Below are 22,275 nucleotides of genomic sequence, written 5' to 3' on the forward strand. Positions count from 1 at the left end.
TGCAGCGTCCTTCTGGTTTCTTAAAGCAACCTTGCTCACTTGATAGCATGCTGTTTACGCTGCCTGTGTTTAATTCAGCTATGCAGTGCAGTGCTTTGACTTTGCACATGACTCTGGTTCACGTAGACAGAAATACTAATAAGGAGATTTCCCTCTCAAGTTCTTCTTTGTAATGTAATAGTTTATTGCATTAAACAGTCCTTCCAGCCCTTCAGCTGCATTTTTTAGATAGTCACTTGAGACCATGGCATGCACCAGTCCTAATGCCTTGAAAAATCTGGACTGATGTCATACATATTTCTCATACTGTGGAAGAGAAATGTGGTATTAGGTGATGATGTCCTTTTTTCTTTCTAGAAATCTTGGCTTTCTAAAGGTAGTTGTCCTTTACTTGTGGCTTGCTAGTAGGTAGTAGTGGTCACCAGAGGCTTTTGTAACTGTGTTCTTGTCAAGAATATTTCAAAGATATGCTCTATTACTAAAGTATAATTCACATCCTGATCAGAATGAAACACATAGTAGTGACTCTTTGAAAGTAAACCATCAGAAAGGGTATCTGTATCACAAAGAGCTTGCAGGGTGACAGTCAGCTGGCGGGGACACAGCTTACCTTAGGAATGTGAAGGAAGAAAGGCACATTTAAAGAAATAAGGCAGGTGTTTAGGTCAGTGGTGTATTAGTCTTGATAGTTGAAATACTTTGGTGTATTTTGAAGTTGAGGAAAAAAATCCTCTCATTCCTTCTGAGTGGTGTACATACTCTGGTATGTCCTAACATTTTGAGACTGGTTCAGTATATGCCTTCAAAGTATTGCCACTATACAGTTCATCCTGACAGAGTACACTGTGTGTGTTCAAAGTCAGAACTTATCACAATGTAGTACTTCAGTTTCTTACCTTTTCTCCTCTTCCATGATTATATGTTTTGAGTGAAAACACCCTGCATATTTGGTACTCTGTTCACTCCACTTCTCCTAGTGAATCTTGTAGTGTGTTTTGATTTGTAGGAACTGAACAACATATTAGATGTATTCATTTAAAGAGTTCTTTCCTGTGCAATTTTCATTTTCTTTTTCTCTGAACACTGGCAATCTCAAGTACTGAGATTGCAAATCCTGCAGTAGAAAATATTTTTGAAATATAAGAATTTCAGTGTCAGGTCAAACAGTATAATCAGACCCTGAGTTTCCAGTGTCAAAAATTATGCTTGTATAATAACTTGTTCACTGGAGAGATTCCTTGCAAATTCCCATTCTGAAGTTACTGATTTATATCTTAATGTGCAGTTTTACTTTTTGGGTGTGGGTTTTTTTATTTGGTTGTTTGTTTTTTTTAAGAAACCCAGGTTTGGGATTGCTTAAGTGTCTGTAAAGTTTGTTCATGTTTCTATACTATACTGAAATTTGCTCATATGTCCCTTCTAATCTTGCTAGATATAGGTAAGGGCAGGGTAGACTTAACCTTTTTCTAGACAAGTGATTGCTCTCAGTTTAAGTGGAAATCATATGCATATATGAAGCTGAGCTCTCTCTCAAAGAATAATCTTTTTTTCTGCCTGGTTTACTGGAAAGGGTGGCTTGCTCTCCAAGGTGCTGTTGCTCTGGAAAGCAATTGCTAGATCTGTTTTATTGATATTTCCCAGATTCAGCTGGTGTTTATTTTTTGTTGTTGGTTTTTTTTAATTTTTTTTTGGTTGTGGTTGTTGTTTTTCCCTCATGGTAATTAGGAAGGGGAAAGAAAAAAAGAAGATTTGAAAGGCAGTACTGACTTGATGCTTGTCACATAAGGCTATTTCATAGTTCCTTTTCAGTGACTGCTTTTAAAAAGTCCTTCACCCACAGTATGTGTATGTATTTTTTGGTTTATAAAAAAAAAACCTAGAGTACTTCTGTTTTTAAATGTTAGACCAAAATGACCAGCTGAGCTGAATTGAAGCCAGTGCATTTTATCCACTTTCCCTTCAGTAAAGAACATTTTCTTTTTTCTTGTCTGGTTTTAGGGCATCATATTTTCTTTCATAATAGTTGTAACTATGAAAATGTATTTTTGTAAACATGAAGCAATGTGCTGTTTCCCTTTTTTTTTTTTTTTTTTTTCCCTTGCGTCTTTGAAGCTTCCATATTAGAAAACAAGTATTTTTACTAATTTTCTTGTTTTGTACTGTAGGATCATTGGTGTTACAACTCTTCTTACCTGCAAATACATATCCTCTGAATTTAATGGCTGTGTTATGAATTTTTGTCTAAACTGGCCTCCTCAGAATAATGATGTAGTCTTCTGCTTTACAGTATGACTATCCAAATGTTTGAAGCAGACTTTTGCTTTCCAGGTTAATATTTCATTTGATTTTTGTGCCAAATGTTATTTTTCTATCCAGTGCAATCTGGAAGAGTACAACCACCATTTTCAACCTGCTTCCTCCCCCAAAAATTGAAGAAGAGAAGAAGCTATGTCAAATTCCTTTGTGTCACTCAACATTTTGAGATTTGGGAGCTGGGGTTGCAAATTAGGCATTGGAATGGTAGCATGGTACACAAATCTGTCATTGCACACCATGACACCTCTCTAGCTTTGGACAATCGAACTCCTGTGCCCATGGCATGACATTGTTTTCCATGTTGTAAGCAAAAGACATTCTTCTTACCTCACGTCACAATGTTTTTGGGCATAATTTTCTTATTTTTTCTCCCAGTATGTCACTGTCTTGATGGAGGAAAATGTTGTTTTCCTGAAAACTTGGCAGACTGAGAGTTGGAGAAAAAGGTTTTAAGGAGCGAATGTTTAAAAACCAATTCATCTTTCTGTAAACTCATGGAGTGCTCTGTTTCAGGCTACAGAACCAGAATAAACCCTGTACAGGCTGAAACAAACAAAAAAACCCCAAACATTCCAGAGTCCACTTTTTAAGTCCTAAACCTCCTGTCTTACTTCAGAGCTTAGTCTATATCATAATAAACTATATTGGACTTCATTGTTTGTGGTGTTTAGACAGCAACAATCTAGGATGCTGAATTGAGCCTGAAAATCACTTGCACATGTGGAACAGCATGTACTGAAACTGGCTGTCCAGAGGCGAAAGGTCAGAGTGTTCCAAACTGCACAGCCTGTTTTCTGTTTCAAAACTCATGGGTATATGGAAAATCTTTTTATAAGAAATACTACTTATTTTAAAAGAGTTCCCAAGGCAATAAGACTGATTATATACAGATTGTAGTTTTTCCTAATTCCATTGTTAGGGAACAGGAATGATTCGTAATTTGAATCCTGGTGAATTTCCCAGCTTTTGGTTACAAATTAGCAGTACCCTAAGTTTTCCCGGCAAGGGAGAAATCCTCTCTCATTTTCCTAGGTGACAAGCACCTCTTTTATTCTTCTCATGCATCTAGAAAAGAAGGGAGGAGTGGAGCTCTTGTACTTTACCCCTCTCCCAGGCATAAGAAATTCCTAGGCTGGAAATACATGTGAGGTGGAGGACATTCCTACAACTCCTCCCTACCTGCCCCAGCTTTGCAAGTGCTTTGAAGTGATGATTTAGGTCAACTGACCTCTAATGTTAAACTTTTGGCTATCATTTTTACATAACTCTGGTATTTTTCTCTGCTGTTTAGATTCTGAGTAGCAGACTGAAACTGATAAGCATTTTCTTAGATTTTTTTGTATGCAGATTTGGGAAGTCAGGAATGAGTGGTTTTTTGGTTTTTTTTTATACCATTTTACCAAATGGTAATGGTATATTTGTTCCATGAATACTGCAGAAATGGAAGATGTAAACATCATTTTTTTTCAAGAAGCATCCTACTTATGAAGTGAGGGAGTAGGTGTCTTAGAGCCTTTTAAAGTGCACATTAAGGATCTGTCCTAAATTATCAAGCCAGTAAGTGTAAAGTAATTTTTTTTTAATGAAATTATATGTTTCAGAGGTGTTTTATAAAATTCTAAGCAAACTGAAACAAATTGAAAATAGAAATTAGAAGATTTTATTTTCAAAAGTTTTTTTAATTGCAGATGTGATTGGTTTTCATCTTAACTGATTTTATTCCCCCTGTTTTTTAATTTTAAAAAAAATGTAATAGAGGAGTTGGGGACATTTGTAAAATAATTAAAAATCTTTTAAAAGAATCCAGAGTATATTGAAAGGAATGAGATGCTGATGTCACATTAAGGTATTAAAATTACTGCTTACTTTAATTCTGAAAACTCATGTCTATACCCTGTGTTTGCAGCTCTGTGTTTGCAAACTGGCCTATGCATATATTGACTTGCAATCTGTGTTGCTAGTATTCTGATTATTCAACTCATTTTCTGAAGTGTTGCTTTTGTCATATTATTTCAATTTTGCCTATTTTGCAGGGGTTTAGATATGGTTATGACTAGGAAAGAAATTTGTTCTTTATTTATAGTTTCATTGTGAGCCTGATGTAATGTCACCTCATAATTATGGCTCCTGCCAAAAAAGTTGCAAAACATTTCTCAAATTTTGTGCTTAATTGCTGCATTTCTCAAATTTCACAATTAATTTTATGCAAGTTAGATGTTCTCTGAGAGGCTGTGTTTTCCTGTTGTGTATGGAAAAGGGCTTGCCCTTCAGTTCTGACAGCCTGTAAAAGTTCTGATGGAGAATCTTAAAGCTGACCGAGGAAGGAGTTCTTCTTTTCAGCTCATTTACTCATCAGTGGTTCTGCTCCCTTTAATAACTGCAGTCAAACGTCATGTCCAAATTTGGCAAGCTGATGCCTTTTTTGTTTAAAGTTAAAGCCCATTTTGGCGTTGGAAATGAGATAAGCTCATTTCAAAGGACTGAAGTTGGAATGAAGTTAACAAGGCTCTGTGCCAGCAGATAAGTCCAGTATGCTTCATAAATTAACATGCTGGCACTAACATAATTTTTTGAACAACGTAAGCTGGCTGTTACACAACTCTCTGATGTGTTTGCTGTTCAACATTACCTGAAAAAATAATGCACAGCAGTTGTTAATTTTATAGAACCCCTTTCATGAGGCATATTATAGAGCAGCATTCAGGAAACAGTCCAAATACTTCATTAGGTGTGCAATGACATGTACCTACAGGAACGATAACATACCACTTCAGACACTCAGCACTGCCTCTATTAAAGGCAAAGTACTACTATTTATTTCTATAATAATTAGTCCTGTTTCTTAATTTCATGTGTGATTTTATGCACTTAGCTACGTAATCTTTTATTGCTACGTGGAAACTTTTAACTGTGTCTTTTCAAGAGAAAAGCTTATATTTACCAAAGGGATAGTGAAGAGATCAAGTGGCGTCAAGACACTTATCTCTTGTTCTTTTCAAACCTTAGGTGTAAAAGGTAAACATTTACCACTAGATTATTATTGCTTGTGTCTGTAGGCCAAAATACATGTCTGGATGCTGTTAGCATGCCAGTGGTAGCAAACCATACATCTTTTCTTGTGCTGGGTTGTATGATACAAGTCAAGTATGGCAGGGCCCAGGAAAGAAGAGGCTGGAGGAAATAAGATGATTAGGACCAGGGAAATGGGCAGTAGCAGTGATGCAGGCAACACGAGGCCTTCCAAAGAAGTATGTTAAACTGTAATTTAGCAGACAGCAGTAATTTTAGATACTCAGACACTGTTGGCCAACTGTGTTTCAGACATGATCCATTCAGCTTCTCCTGTATACATGTTCCTTAGACATTGCATGCTTTCTTTTCAGACATGTATTTTGTAATTTATATTCAAGTCTCATTCATGGGATATGAATTACTGTATCCACGCTATTCATAGACTAAAACTGGCACAAAATGCTGTGGTATGTCCCTTCTATGTTAGTTATAATTAACCTTTTTCTGCTCCTTATCTTATGAAGATAAAAGGTTATAGGCAAGTGAATGTAATGGAATTACGTATGGTGCTACTGGAGAAGGAGCTGGTTCTATTCAGTAGCACTTGATGTAACAAAAATTTCAGAGAATTTTGCAAAACTCAAGACTAAGAATAGATCCCTAGCAAAGCTTGTGTGACTACAGGAATCCATCAGGCAGGAGGCAATAGCAGTGCTTTTTGAATAGCATTTTATCTAAAAAATATTAGATGACAAGTGAGAACTTCTTCGTAGAGTGGTAAAACTGTCAATGAAGATCCTGTCTATAGTGTATGTCCCTCTCTATGGAAACATGCGTGTGTATGTATGTTTTCTCCCTTCTTCTAGTATATTTTTGCCAGTGAAAGTTATATCTGGAAATGACCTGAAGTGTCAAGAAAAGAACAGTGATTTATTGGTTAAAAAAAATGCTTATCCCTGTGTGGTTGCGATTTATTCCTGCTCTAAGATTTTATATTTTTTTTCCATCTATGATTTTAAAAATCATTATCTTTAGACTTATTATGAATGTCTTACATTGTAAATAACAGATAGTAAAAGTCTGGGGTTGCTATGACTATCTACAAAATACCTTTAGGAAAGACAGAAGCAAAGCAGGAGGCAAAGCTGCTCATCCTGTCTAGATCCTCTTCTGAAGTTTCTGCTAGTTTTCATTCTAAGCAGTTCTGTTTAACCACACCTTTATCCTTGGCTGTAAAATACTCCTTTTGCATAGGGCTCTTGGAATATAGCAAAGTGCTTATATGCAATATATGCAATATATGCAACTGTACTCCAACTGTGTGAATGCTACTGAGAGTGTGCCTGGAGTTTCTGTAGGGCTGGCTACAGGTGTTTTGGAGGCATATAGGCAGCAAGAGACCATAAGGATTTGAACCATAGTGGCTCATTCTGTATTGCTGAACACGACAGGTTTTTCTGTCAACCCCTGTCTGTGAGCTTGTATGCTTGGTAACAGGTATTTACAGTTGTTCTGTGTTAGTCTACTGACCCAAGACCTCTATCTGAGAAGCTTAGGAAGACGGGAAAACAAAAGTTCATTCTGCCTTAAACCTGAAAAAATATATGGATTTTTTTTTCCTAAGTACAGAGCAGTCAAGTGTCTCTTCAAAGCATGTGTCAAACCTCTAGATCAATACCTTGACCTATTTTGTGGTCTCCCAAGAGATAAGACTCCATACACAAACAAATGATGAGATCACATGTGAGATCACATGTTAGGTCATAGTCACTTGTAGTCCAAGTGCCAAAACTTCTGAGTATTTTTCTCTTAGAAACAGGCATCAGAATGTCTTTTAATATACACTTGTTATCTTATGTTCCATAAAGTACTGTATTCAGCATCTATTTTTCTTTCGCTTTGTGTCTTGGCTTTAGCATTTTAACAGCAGTTGCTATGGAAGAGTTAGCCATGTTTATTGGGTCATGACAAACGGCAACAGCTGAAAGACAAATATTGTATTCTGTTTTAAGTATAAGGTGGGCTCTGAGCCAGAGATTAGCAGCTTCAGAATATAGCTAGCCACAAAGCTGGATCCTTGGGTCTTGACGCACTCTCCAGTTACTCAAGCAGAATGCTTAAATGTAGCTAGAGACTGTAAATATTTTCCCCATTACTATCTTGATTAATCTCTTTCTGCTTATTTAAAGGACATTGGCTGCTTTTTCATGTCCATTAATTAGTTTTTTATCAGCAAAAGAAAATACCAAATGAAAGTAATTAATTTTGTATTTCACACTGTGTCCTGACTGGACTTCTTGCTTGATTCTGTTCAGTGAATGTGTGGATAAGTGCACCAAATTGAGAAAACATTTCCAAAACTGTCTGTATTGTGAAAAATTATGAACTTCAGCAAGGATAAAAACAGCAGAAACTTAAGCAGCACAAGCTTCCCATTTTATCAACATGTAAGAACTGTATATGAAATGGTAGATGTGAAAAATGTCAGATATGCATATCCACAGAATCTTAAAATTGGTATCCACTATTGCTATACACCAGCATGTGGGGAGTTAATATAGTTCATACCATAGCTGGGAATTTTTTTCTTGAAGTTTGCTGCCACTGTGGAAATCCAGGCCAGAATATGGGTGTAATTCCTCCATAGCTGTTCAAAGGGTAATCCTCATTCTACAATGTAACGTAAATCCTGGTATTTACAGGTAGTGCTTTGAAATGTGAGTAAACTCTCCCTACAAAAATCTCTCTGGAAATACAGACCTGGAAACAGTTTTGCTTGCAATCCTTACCACAGAATCCCTCCAGCTAAAAAAAAAATCTACCCAACAAACCAAACATCAAAAACACTGAAAACTAAAAAACTCTTCAGAAATGCAAAAAAATGTCTCCCTAAGACTGATTTTTTTACCCCTCTTGCTTGTGTATTACATTTCAGCAGTTTCTTTTTTAGCACTTCTCAGAGCTTAAAAGTAAGGACTTGCTAAAGTCCTCTTGCTTGAGGAAATGCCATAATATTTAAAGTCAGGGTTTTCTAACCACCTCCAGTCTGTGTGCTGTGGGAGCTGTTAGCTAACATTAGTTTTATGGCCTGATGCAGGAGACCTCATCTTTGGAAGTTCTGGATTTCAGCAATGATGTCAAGATGCTGAGGTGTTTTGGTAGACCTTTGGATAAGGCAAGAGCCAGAATGTCAGGCTTGAATGGGATAAAACAGAATTGCAGTAATTTTCAGTAGTAAAATGTTCTGTATTCCATGGATGTCTGCCTTCCCCTCGGTAGTACTTTTGCCTCTGGAGCTGACAGGAAGAGGAGGAGTGGTAGAACAGGAGAGAAAAGTAAGGTAAGTCACTCGTAAGAGGGGGTTATGGGGAGGCTGAGCAAGCAGCTTACTTTCCAGCTAGGCTTAAAACCAAAAAAGTCAAATATCCAGCTGGGCTTAAAACCAGGACAATCAAATATCCAGCCGGACTTAAAACCACACCCTTCAGGGTGGGCAGGCCCATAGAGCCTGAAGGATTTCTTTGGGCTTGCCGTTGCTGCTTGTATCCTCCCCTGTTGATCTTACTCTTGTCTCTTTTCAGTCTGGTCTGACTGTAATTGTTACCTTTCTAAGGCTTTCCTGGGGAGCTATAATTCATGGAAGCACAGGATGTGTGTGGTGAAGGAAGAAGCCTGACAAGGCTGGCTCCATAACATGGCCAGGTATCCTGTTTCTAGGGTCTGAAACAGCTCTCCTTGGTTTTGTCTGCCTCTGATGTCCCAAATACACTGCTCTTTCTTCACTAGTAGCCACCCAGCTTCTCTGATTTTGGTGTGTTTTCTTGCGTATTAGGGGTTTTTTTTTTTTTTGGTTGGTTGGTTTGGTTGTTTTTTGTGGGTTTTTTTGGTTGATTTGTTTTGCTTTTTGTTTTTTTTGAGTGGACGAGGTTGAAACATCTGCTGTTCCTGTATCTGAGGTACAGGATGTACCTTTGAATGTATGTCCTTAAGTGACAAATTTTTTTTTAATTTAGTGGTGTTTTCCCCCCTGCATTAAAGCAATGTTTAAGACCTTAAAGGACCAAGGACATCTTAGCATGAATGCTGTACGAGTAAGTTGCAGGTTTTCTGCCTTGATGATTCTTGTCTCAAAGCCTGCACTGTTTTTGACCCTGCAATGAAATAGATAAACAAAGGAAGTGTGTGTTGCAAAGAATGGAGAAAGTCTGGATAGTTAGCAGTAATTTCAGGATCCTATGCACAGATTTTATCACTGATGTGAATTGAAAAGTCAATTTTCTGGAACTACTTAAATTGCAGAAGTTGTATAATTAAAGCTGTGATGGTCAGAATTTACTATCTGATGCTGATGTAGGTTTGGGCCAATTTCTTTCCTCCACCACTCGTTTTAAAACTCCTTTTGACTGAAGTGGTAGATACAAAAAATTTGCACCCCTTTGTAGCAGTACACTTGTTTCAGAATGTTGAGTATGGATTAGTGGCTATCAGAGGGGTTTTTTGTGTGTCCTGGGTGTTTCCCTGTGGTTTTGACGGCATATTTGACTTTCATACTTTCTGCTTCAGATTGTCTTGTGTGCTGCTTTATGTCTTGTTCCTCAGGGCTGGCTGCAGGAGCAGTTGAAATGAATCTATAAATACTTCCTTGAACTCTTCTATGGCATATAAATATTGCTCTTTACTACTCCAGACATACTGGGCACATTCATTTGTCCTCTTTTATGGTGTAAAGGAGGGAAGGGCTCATTCTCACCTGTTCAAATACTTCCAGTTACAAGTGAAAAAACCCCCTATCTATAACAGATGAATCTGCGGTAGTGTAAGAAAAGCCTCTGGTGGGTATTAAACCAGCTGGTATTTGTACATGTTTCACATTACAGTTTGGAACACTAACCCAGGGAAGCATGAGTTGGGTCATTGCGTGCTTGGGGTTTATCTAGCAAATCACAGCGACAGAAGCGGTGCGATGACCCACGTAGAACAACATGTTCAGGCTCCTCAGCGTTCCCCATCTGCAGTGCTGGTTTCACTTGGATGCTGAACTCAGGGGTGAGGGAAAGAATCTCAATGCAAATGACTGAAGGCTTGATTATTTTAATAGAGCAGTTTATTTCTTTGTTCCTTAAGCGGCACTTGTAGAAAATCTTGAGATAATGTTACTCCATTTTATATTAATGTAAGGTGGCCAAAACAATCTTAAAGGACCAGACACTTTAAGATAGTTAAATAGCAAATTACTCTTCCAGTCACTTGGAGCTAGAGCTTGGCCCCCAAAGTGGACACAGGCGAATACTGGGCCCTCTCTTGCAAAGGGAAACTGGCTTATGAGAGATAGAGAAATGAAACCCCTCCTTTTGGAGGGAAGTATCAAGAGCCACTGCTTGTAACTCTGGTAATTCTTTACTGGTAGAAATAAATAATTACATTATTCTTGGGATGTGTTTAAAGTGGTTTACTGATTTATCTGATGGATGGAAAAAGTAGGAGGATTACTTTGCTATTTGTTTATGTGGGTGATGAAATAATGGCTTCCAAGTTTGTTCTTTGTGTTGGCAGCAAGAAACATGAATTGTTGAGATGCGAGTGTCTGTACTGAGGATAGCAACACATTTCGTGTTGTCAGTCAACATTTCCCCCCACTCCCTGCCCTCGTGTCACTTGTGATGTAATGCCATTCTGATGCAGTGGAACCCTCTGGGGTCCTGATCTGTAATTAGATGTGACATCATGATACAAAGGTTGCTCAAAAAATTGGTATGGGATAATTTTTATAGGTGTTAAAGCTACTTTAGTAAGAATGTTTTCTACTTTTTTGTGGTATAAAACAAACTTAGCACAAAATTTTGCTCCTTTGTGACTCCTGAGGAAACAAAATCTAAATATCAAAAGGCATATTTCTAAATACACTATATATGGGATTCTCATTGATGCAAATGAAACAGATGGGAATCCTGGGTGCAGCTGCACAGTGTAACTATTTACAGCACATTTGCACTAGAAGTTGCACCTGCAGGATTTTTCAGGTTCTTCCCTGCTTTCATCACCACATATTAACTAGAAGCCTCTGCTATTTTTTTTATGTTTCAGAGGTGACATAAAACCCATAAATGAGAGCCTAGCAGTCACCAGATTCACTTTCTTTGGTTTAATTAGTTTCTGACTCAGGGAAGTACAAGCAGGAATTCACTCATTATTTTGTTTCAGTGGCTTTCTATCATTCTGCATAGATATGTATAAAAATGTTTTTAATTTTCAGAGGAATGTGACTTCACTAGGTGGATGTGGACAATAGATTATATTGGGCAGTCTTTAGCTAGGATTTGGGAACTTTTTTTATCTGGCCATTACAGGGAGGATAAAAGTAAAATGACAGTTTTTGCATCCAGTCAAATAAATGGCATGATGTTGATTATCAATACAGCTGCAGAAGAAAGGTTTATTAAATTCAGCATTCCTATTTACTGTGTATGGATAAGGTAGCAATTTACACTGTGTTGGTCTGGCAGTTCTCTGCTCTGTGAAATGGATGGATTCACGTATTGGTCTGATTGATATTTGCTTGTTGCAACGAGGGGTTGTGATGGATAAAAAGAGGTTTTTTTAAGCTAACTTGTCAGTTAAGTATTAAAAAAAGAGAACTATCTGTTTCGTTCTGTTGGGGGAACAGTTAAAGAAGTGGATTCTGGTGTCTGTGTGCGCTCACACTTTTCAATATAATAAAACTAATCCAAACTGGATATTCAGTTGTTCTAGTGCTTCTTTCTTGTGCAGTTTTAGTTTCATGTTAACAGAGAAATTATTACCAGTACTGTGAGATCTGTTGACTTCAAAGGAGTTTGCTGTTAACTGGAGCCAAGGCAGGGTTTCACCCTGTAACTATTAATGCTGTAAGGGACTATACTTAGCAATGACCTAAGGTCTTTCTAGAGCTACTGACTTCATGTTTCCAGCTTCCCATGGGCTCATGCACTGCGTTTTCAAATGCACAGGAAGCACCTCGTGTTCCTGTCCGGGTTCTGTATATCAGCATTTAAAAGGCAACTAGTAAATACCAGGCATGGCAGAATGACACCATGCTTTGCTTTGGCACGGGTGACAGAATGTGAGACCTGCTAGGGTGACCCTTTGCTTAGTCTGGGATATAGATCACTACCCTGAATTGCTCATGCATTAGTCGCCCTGGCTTGTTGGTGTGTTATGGGCTTTCTTGTTTTAGGAAGCCTTTGCCTCGACAGCAAATATACTCGCTGCAGGCTAAGGACTGAGATCACCTGGTTTTTAGGGATGCTGTGGTTATGTTACCTATTTGTCTGTAATGTAGTGTAACTCTGCAATAGACTTGATTTTATTGCACTGGTGCTTTTTTCTTTTCTGCAAATCCAGCTGCAAACTCATAGCATTAAAAGCAAATCCTAAGAGAAATCAAGAAACACACTACATATGCTGACATGAGAAAATTAATCTGGTTTGATGCATAATTTTTTAGAAAAACAAGTGAATATTTGACGCTTTTAATTGATCCACTTTCATATTTTCCTAGATATTAAACTAGCTGGCCTCTAATTTCCCCCATCTCTTGCTCTGCTCTTAGGACAAAACATCCCTACTCGTGTGGGGTGTCCTTCATGGTTTTATAGGGGCTTATCCAAGGAAAATCAAAAATCCTTTAGTTTGTCCCTTAAATACTGTAGTTGGGATTTCAGAAGACCTAGCTTAATTGAGTATTCTTGGTTTACCTGGATATATTTAAATATTTCTCTACTTTTTAACTGAAAGATTAAGACTACACTGTTCTCCTGAAGTGTCAATGGCCTGCCATTCTCATTACAGTGTGTGGGGTGGGTATGTGTAGGTACAAGGTGTATATAAGCTTGAAGAGTTAAGCACTTTGCAATACTTAAGTGATAAGTTACTTGTATTTGGAGAAATGATGGGGGAAACAGTTTTGTACTCCAAGCAAAATTTATTAGAAGTCTATTCAGGAAAAAAAACCACAGAGACCTTTTGCTTGTAGGAATTCAAAGTCAGTTACCTGAAAGCCAGGTATGAAAACCCTGCATTTTCTAAAATCAGATACAGAGTAGAAACAGTACTTTTTAAATATCACAGGCAACAGATATTTAAGTCCTCAATCATAAATGGCATCAAAGATAGTATTAATCTCACAGCAAAGCTGCATGCAGATCTAGTTTAAAATTGAAAGCCTTTGAATATAAAGCTTTTGCCATGAAATCTGCAATAATAAAGGTATGCTGCACAAAGATGTTTCTTTACCTTTGCCTTAATGACCTTTCTCAGTAATAAAGACATATGTACATTTAGATTTGGCTGGTAAACCATATTTTAATTAATAAAATTTTGCATAAAATGCTATCTTACAGAATTGCACTATCCAGATGTGCTTATGGTAAACAGAGCAAGAAAAGAAAAACGCATTGAAATGTTCTGTATGTGAAGAGGGCAAATAAGAAACTTAATCTTTTAAAAATCAACAACCGAATGGCTCTGTACAAAAAAGAAAAATTATATACAAAATGCTACAGAGACTACATACATTTTGATAATTTTGATCCTTTTCCCATGAGAAATGCAGCAGAAGCTTTTGCCATCTATAAGGTGCCAAAGAAACCAAATCCAAATTTTTATTTTTATAAAGCCATAGTCATTATCATTCTGTGCCTTAATTTCATTTGCTATTTATGCTTACCTTTGCTTATGGAAAATGTATGTTTCAAACACTTGTTCATTCACACAAAAAACCAAAACCCAACACCTCTAAAATATATCAGTTTTAATACTTGTGACTTTTTTCTGTCTAAGTTCCTAAAAAGAATGTGTAACTTGGGTTTCATTAACATACATACACATATATAGTGAAATAAATCAGTACATGATGCTTGTGAATATTTTTCAGGTGGCTATGTTAGGAAAGAAAAAAACCAAAACCCAACAACCCTTTGCACTAACACTGTTTATCTTCCTGCTTCTTTAATTTCCTGATAAGTAAAAACACTAACCTCTTATACTTCATGGTGCTTACTATTACAACATTTTGATTACAACCATTTAATATCAGACATCAATAGCAGGTTTTTATTGCCTATGCTTACAGCATTGTCTTGCTTTTCCTTAAATCCTCTTTCCCAAGTCTTTCTGCCTTTTGTACTTCTTACCTTTTAACAGAAAAGACCTACATGTTCACTACAGTTTTTCATGAGGGAAAAGACAAAAGATTTAGCCAATACCATTGCACCCATTCAGAACACTTGCAGTTCTTCCATTTTTCACTTTGCTTGCTTGAGATTTTACAATCACTGTGCATTTGTTACAGCATACAAGTGCAGGCAAAAAAAATCTATATTATAGTTTGTCATACATTGTAAACCAGTACAATAGGCAAACCCGTGACACAGCAATGTGGAAGCAACAAATGCTGCCAAGCTAATAAGAATGTGTAAAATCAATTTTTTAAAAAATAGTAAACAGCAACTTTCCTCTGTATTACATGCATGCTGAAAAAAATCCCACCAGACTTCATGGTAGTACCACAAATGTTCAAACCAGGAATAATTTTCCCCCCCTTCCCCCTACCCCCCATGGCAACTCATCTGTGTACCTGTCATCAGGCTTCTCCTATTGTGTCTCCCCTTTAAAGCAGGGAGTATTTAAATGTTGAAATGATTCCTCTTGTCTCAGAAAAGCTTAGTTATTCACACTGTGGTCGTTGCTGTAATACTGCTGGAACGGTTTGGCGGGTGGGATGGGATGAGGATGAACTAGATGGCCTCTATTTGAGACTGCAAGCAAGAAAACAGAAGGCCAGCGTAGCATGTTTTCTAGCAGCTTTATGCAGATGTGTTGCAGAGATGCAGCATAAATAAGTAGAAAAAAAAATTTCACAGCCTCTTGACATAGTTTCCAGGGAAAGTACCAAAGAATTTGGTTCTTCTTGAGGTTCCTGAAATTAGAAGCAAAAGATGAAAGATGGGAATAATAACAGAAAATCACTATGTAAGCATGGCCTTAAAATTTTTATGTTTAATATTGCACAAACAGAATGATCTACAGTTCCTTATGCTATATAAGTTTATTTGTGAGGTTTAAGAAAGTGTAACTGCAGGAAGGCAAATGCAAACAAAGAGGCACATTTGATTAAATTGTTAGGCCTGATTAAAAGCTGTGCTAAAATTCTTGGTACGTAGAAATAATTTAATTTCAACAACATAAATTCTAAATAATGTGATTTTTTTAAATATTAGGGGCTTGTCAGATGATTAAGTTAGCTGCTGTATGCCTGAGGGTTTATGAAATGATTAAGCCACTCTATCTTGGCCTGGTTATGAAATCATCGTTTCTTCAGTAATACTTCGGTTTCACAAGTGGTCAATGCTGTGGATGTGTTCATGTGAGAAGGTTTTAAGTTACCTGGCATTTATAAAGAGAGGCATAATACACAGTCCATTTTTGTGTCCCAAATGACAATGATGCTGTATAACAATCCAGAGGCGTGTGTCAATTTGTGTCTATCAATTTTAAAAGACAAAAGTGCAAAATCACCAGCTAGTTTCAGTGGATTTTGGTTGGGATTTCTCCTGATAAAGCCAGGTTCATGTTTATTACACTACATGCCAAAAATCAAGTTGATTAAAAGTCACTACACAAAGAGGGCAGCACAGGTCAGGGGGAAAAAAAAAGAAAGCAGCCAAATTAAAACATACCCACAAACCATCCATCATCACATTTTTCCATCACATCAATGACATCTCCCTCTCTGAGCTCCAATTCATCTTCGTTCCTAGGAGTATAGTTATATAGAGCCTGAAACCTTAAATAGGACAAATGATGCATTTTAAAAAGAAGAAAGAGTTCCTTGCACTTTTGCTCAAGTAAAGGAGCTGGTTTAAACATTAAGAAGAAACACTTGCAAATAGAGGGGGAAAGGACTTTATTTTGCCTGGTGGACTTAAGGATTAGGAATTTATAGTAAATAAAACCTTCATTAGAAAGGCAACTCATGAGACACTGAAGACTGGGTTTAAAGGCAAGCCTGATGGCTCCTCAACCAGTTGTTTCAAAAACAGATTTATTTTTTTTTTTTAAACATTTTCGTGTTATTTTATAGTTCAGTCACCAAACAGAGCACTTCTAAAGGAGAGTCTAGATGTGCTAGACCTGTAACCTTCCATGATCAGCACCTAACACTGGTTCTACCTTTAAGCTCTGAGAAACCAGCGGCAGCACAACCGAGGGTACCCAGGACAGCAGCTCTCACGTGCTGTCATTGTGGCTGGGGGACCTCCCTGGGCTCTTCAGTGGCTACACAGATAAGCCATCTATCCCTGAGAATGAGGGACAGGCCTGAATCAAATCAGAGGATGTATGGATAGAAACTCAAGCAATATTCAAACCCTGAGCCATGCTTCTACACCTGGCTGTAACTGCAGATTGCAGGATGTAAGGTGGATAAATGGTAAGAGGTGTGCAATTACTAAATGCATTGTATTCCAGTTCTTGCCAGCTTTTAATTAAAGTTTTTTGAATTGAAAGAATAAACTCTGACTAGGGGGAACTGAAGGTTCTTGGGCTGACAGCCCACAGGAAGATTGTTACACAATCCTGTGAGACCTACAGAGTCAGAATTGGGCTTTTTCCCTATGCAACTGTGCCTCATAACTGACTGTCTAAAAAGAAGCAGGGTACAACTGCAGAAATTGAGAAAAGGATATAGTTTTCATTTTAGATTACTGAAGCAAAATATAATTGTATCCATTCTTTGCTCTTAAAACAGTTCACTGAGTTTTTAACCTTAATACCATAATTACACTTTCCCCAGTAAAAACAAGATAGCTTGCTCATCGGTGTGTTTATCATTCCAGCTAAGTTTTCATGACTTAAATAACATGTTTACTTTATTAAAAAATTCCTGCTCCTGAAAGCTCAGTTTGAAAATCCTATATACAGACTGGTGCTAGGTTTAGTTTAATGATGTCTTCTTGAATAAACTACACTTATTTTTCACATTGATGGTTTGGAGATTAGAAAATAAGATAATGTTCCAAGAAAAAAAAAGAAAAAAATTAACTTTATTTCTCATCACTGGCAATCATCTTACCAAGCCGCAAAAGTCTCTTTTTATATTTTAATTACTCTAACAAAATGGAAAGAGACTGGTTGTTTAAGCAATTACCTTTAGTAATTTATGTAGCAGGAGTAAGAGCAATCTGTGCAATAAACTAAGTGGCAATAATATTTTCTGTTATGCTTATCATCATTCCAGGAAAGCAGAGCTATGGTGATATTCCAAAAAATAATTCAATGCAGCTTCCAAGGGGACAGGATTTGCAGATGTAATGTGTCATGAATAGGATTCAAGCCAATTACTCAAGTACAGTAACAAGAACTTCCCAATGAGCACTCTTTGTACTTGAGAAATTGAATTTTAGTAATTTCTAGGTAATACATTTAAAAAACTTCTTTGTAGTAATTTCATTCTTTCTATGCTAATCTAAGACTTTTGTAAGTATGAAAACTCTACTAGCATTTACAATACTGACAGAAAACATATTCAAGAGAAAGAATGGTTAGTTAGCAATTTAAATATATTTCTATTTTTCATTTTACGAATCAGTAACTTTAGTCATGAACTACTTATACTATCTTGAAAAAAATGAATTAGACAATTATTGATTTCAAAACTGAGTTAGGTGCTCCAGTACGCTCAACAATACCAACAGAAAATTTTGGTTTTAAAGAGATTAAATATCCAAATCTAATTATATCTGTAGTATAGCTTTTGGTAACTTTTTAACCTCTCTTTTCCTTCTACAAATGACTAATGAAAACTTAAAAATATTTTTAGACAATAAACCCTAGGTACATTTTATGAAAAATGCTATGATAGAGCATATGCTGAAGTGCTCTGATGCTAAAGGAAGATTGGCAACTGGTTTCAGGGATCACTGAAGTAGGGCCTGGTGTCGAGACTGGGGAGGGGCGTGAATCTCAAGACAGTCTTGCACTGAACTTGCATTTTAACAGTCAGTAATGAAATATCCCAAGCACTTTAAATGTTTGTCAAAATAAGACTTGAGTTCTGCAGTTTTCAGAAAAGCTTTCCTTGTATATCATATTTGAATTGCACTTGTAAATCACACCAAAATGTGTGAGCCTGTGTTCCTGTGATCAACATTATCAAGTTACTTGTTTTCTCTCTATTCAAATCCAGAACTGCTTCTGGATAAAACAGTAAAGCAGATCAATTGAATCAATGCTGAATCTGTTATTGTCATTTTGCTGAGATGTAAAAATGGTGAGAATAAAAAAAAGTCAAAATCTCTTCAGTAAGTACAGACAATGAAGAACTGTTAAGTTGCCATGTCTGGCTGCACTGAATGTAAAATTAAACAAATAAGGCTTTGCCCTCTGGGACTTTCTTGGCTGTCTTCCTACATCATGCAGTTATCTCTAAATCTGTGAAATCACTTCATAATTGTACTTGGAAAGTTAAAAAATTATCTGATGATGTGCTGGCTGTTACTTAAACGTTAGGCTTTGGTTTAGTAGACAAGAATTATACTTACGGTTCCCCCCCACTGTGTATATTTTCATGAGAAAGCACAGGGCGCTGTGGCTGAAATGAAATGATTTGAAATGTAATAAAGATTTGCAGTTTAAGGTCCAAATAATTGGATAGGAGTGTAACACATAGTTGCTCAAGTGTTCATATTCTACCTCGTGTAAAACCATGGCCCATTCTGCCCCCCTTCCAACTCACAATAAATTCTTAAGAGACAAGAAAAACAACTGAATCTTGGTACATTTAAAGATCTGATTTTTGGAGATCCTAATAAAAACTAAACAAAACTGTGAACTTCATCAACAGTCCATTCTATTTATAGAATAGTACAAAGCTGGAATAGAACCCTGCTGCCTCTTCACTGTGAAACAGAAAAAATTTAGAAAAATCAGATGCAACTAATGAACATCATACATTCTTTGGGTAAAATACATTTTTAGATAAGCAGAAATAAAATCTCCTACACATAATGGCAGAATCTAGAATATTCACAGACGAACAACATACCAATTTACATTACACACACAGAGTACTAACTTGGCAGGCATAACATGCTATGCTTTAACTAATTCTGTTTCATCTCAAGCCATGCGGGCTGCTGGGAGGCAAAGAACAGGAAAAATTTTTGGAAGAATACATTAAATTGTGTGAATATAACAATTAACACTTCAACAGAAAAAAGTAGTCTGTATTTCCAGTGCAAAGCTTTTTGAAAGGAACTTTGTTCCTTCTTAATGGAACATTAGTGAGCAATAATATTCAATACATCTGGATGTGATGGAAATTAAAAATACTAATCTTCTACAGAAACCATATCCTGCTTAGAAAGTCATTGACCTATACTGATTAGAATCTGGCTGGGGCCAGAAAGTGCAGGAGCAGCTGCTTGGGAAAGCTCTTGATATGAGCAGGGATCATATTCTTTGTTGACTGAGGATGCCCTCTGGTCATGCTCAGAGACAAGTCTGGGAACCATATCTGTTTTGGGAGTGTGGATATCAAACACTGCTCATAGCACTTTCTTTCATGAATTGAGTAAACTGCAACCTGATCTCTAAGCCATGGAATTTGTCTTGTTGCTCCATGGTTCTCTCTTGGTTTGAGTATTCCAGTCACTCTTTTATCACTCTTGAAGATGATGTAGTCTTCCAAGAGAGAAGGCAGCAGTAAACAATCCACAAGCTGATGGCAAAAATTAAATGGAAAAACACAGGATGTAGTTTGTTAGGTTTCTTCCCCCCTCTTTTCCCTCAGCATCTCCAGATGAAATTAGTTATATTTCTTTTCAGCACTTTCTATGAATATGTGCAGAAAATACTGTGAACAGTCTGTACTTTACAGTCTATAGAGTATAACTTTTAAAAGATGCCTAAATATACAGGCAGGTAGATCATGTATTTTTTGAAAAAAATTGACAGATTTTCAAAGTAAAAAAAAAAAATAAATTTTTTATACTCTTTACTGTCTTCTCTCTCTCACTTAACTCTCCTCTGCCAGTGTACAAGAAAGATGGATAATTTTTACTGAAGAATAAACAGTAAAGATTGCAAATTAAACAGTTCTCAGTAAACCTTCTTTTTCCTTCAATTGCTGGCTTGTCAAGCAGTAGGAGAATAGTCAGAATGTTTTGTATTTAGACTGGAATCTGACCTGATTTGCTGCTAATCTTTCATCAGGTATGTAACTGAGCTGAATGCCAAAAATAGTCAGAGATGCAAAAGAACTCAAGCGAGGTTAAGGACTTCTCCGATAAACAATGGAAGTAAAAGTTCTAAACAATGCTACAAATGATTTAATGCTTTGAACATAATACCAAGCCAGGAAGAAACTGGGTAGGTTAGTATTACCTTCTTTTTTTTGCATATGCTTCATAAAAGGTTTTATTGCTAATTAACTACTGTAGAAATAAATAAGAATCAAGGTGACTCGTGATTTTCAACTGTATGTTATTGCCACAGAGAAAACAGTCTTGTGACAGAATTAGAATCTTGGAGAAACAGGGTGAAGTAATTGGTGCTATGTCTGAACAGGGGGACCTTGGCACTCGCTCTTTGTTTGGATGCATTCCACAGTAACACTCCAGCTGACATCCAGAAGCTTTCTCCCTGTTTTCTTTCCCTAAGCTCTCATTCCCTCATACAGTTGCATTGTCTAGACAGGGGACTGTTACAAAGATTCCTAGTTTTCAACTGCACCTCACTTTACTAGACTATCCTAATATTACAAGACCTAATCCCAGAAATATTAAGGAGTGTGAAATCAAGTCAATGGTCCCAGTTGTATGCCTGATTTTCATGCATGATTGATACTGCACTTGCATATAAAAGTTCTGTAAAGTCCTTAGCATGCAAAATTAGGTGCGAGATATATGCTCTTGTACTTTAGGAATTAAAATCATAAGTACACTACACATTGACCAATACACTCCTCTTAATATACTGGTTACATGTCACTCATTTATAGCCAAGTGCAAAATAGGGCTTAATTCCTTTTTTACAGCTCTCATTCCTAGTTGGACTTTTTGTGAGATGCTGTTTGCTACTACAAGAATCCTGGCCTTCCTAGGATTGAACTGTCTTTCTCCAGTAATGAAGAAAGCACTGTCCCCTCAATACATGGAAGCAAACAGAGCCCTGCCAAAAAGCTAGGACTTTGGAAGTTACACAAACCTGCATATTTTATTCAAATTTTAAAAAGGGAGATACCAGAAAGATGATCACCTAAAATCAGCAGCAACAGCATGGAAAACAATTCATCCCATTACCATTTTTAAGACCTAAATGTTAAGAAACCAATGCAAAGGACAATTAAATCCTAAACTGAAAGTAAAACATATGCCATAAATTCCCATTCTCGTATTTGTTTGAGGTTGAGGTTGGGTTTTTTTGTTCGTTAGATTTTTTTTTTCCCCTTTTTCATAATGTAGATTACCTTTTTGAGCAAAATCCATGCAAATTCTAAACAACCTTTCTGGCTAGATGAAAATATTAGAGTTGTGTTACAGCTACGTTACAGATACAAAATGAAAGGTTAAAGAGTATTGAAATCTGGAATGCTTAGATAAAGAGAACAGTGTTGAATGAAAAAAATATAGCAGGTACAAAACATTTTGAAAATAAGGATGTGGATTCAAAACCAAAAATTCGGCCTGTATACATGCTAAAGCCTGGATACGTGCAATGGAGAAGGAATTTTTGACTCTTAGAAGCTGTAATTTAATAAACTAAAAATGCTTTGAAAGAGAGGGGTAATTTTAATACTATATACTAACTATATTATTAAACTATTTATACTAACTGTAAAGAACCAGACTAAATATAAACACCCTATAGCACTGGAAATACCATGCAGTACTGCAGAGATACAGTACACTA

At 36.7% G+C, this 22,275-nt stretch overlaps 1 protein-coding gene across 19 annotated transcripts in view; it reads right to left on the bottom strand.

Annotated features, from left to right (window-relative positions):
• Positions 1-13,268: 13,268 nt before the first annotated feature.
• SORBS2 (sorbin and SH3 domain containing 2) overlaps positions 13,269-22,275 on the bottom strand; it is a 202,260-nt gene continuing 193,253 nt past the window's right edge. For 15 of the 19 annotated variants that reach the window (XM_033513982.1, XM_033513986.1, XM_033513985.1 and 12 more), the window contains 3 exons: positions 18,906-18,955; positions 16,044-16,150; positions 13,269-15,283 (listed from right to left, as the gene is read on the bottom strand). In XM_033513982.1, coding sequence (XP_033369873.1) covers positions 15,222-15,283; positions 16,044-16,150; positions 18,906-18,955 — 219 coding nt within the window. In that variant the 3' untranslated portion in view covers positions 13,269-15,221. The remainder of the gene's footprint in view (positions 15,284-16,043; positions 16,151-18,905; positions 18,956-22,275) is intronic. The other 4 variants (XM_033513987.1, XM_033513984.1, XM_033513992.1 and 1 more) reach the window with 1 other exon arrangement.

Source organism: Parus major, chromosome 4, assembly GCF_001522545.3.
Source record: "Parus major isolate Abel chromosome 4, Parus_major1.1, whole genome shotgun sequence".
Lineage (NCBI taxonomy): Eukaryota > Metazoa > Chordata > Aves > Passeriformes > Paridae > Parus > Parus major.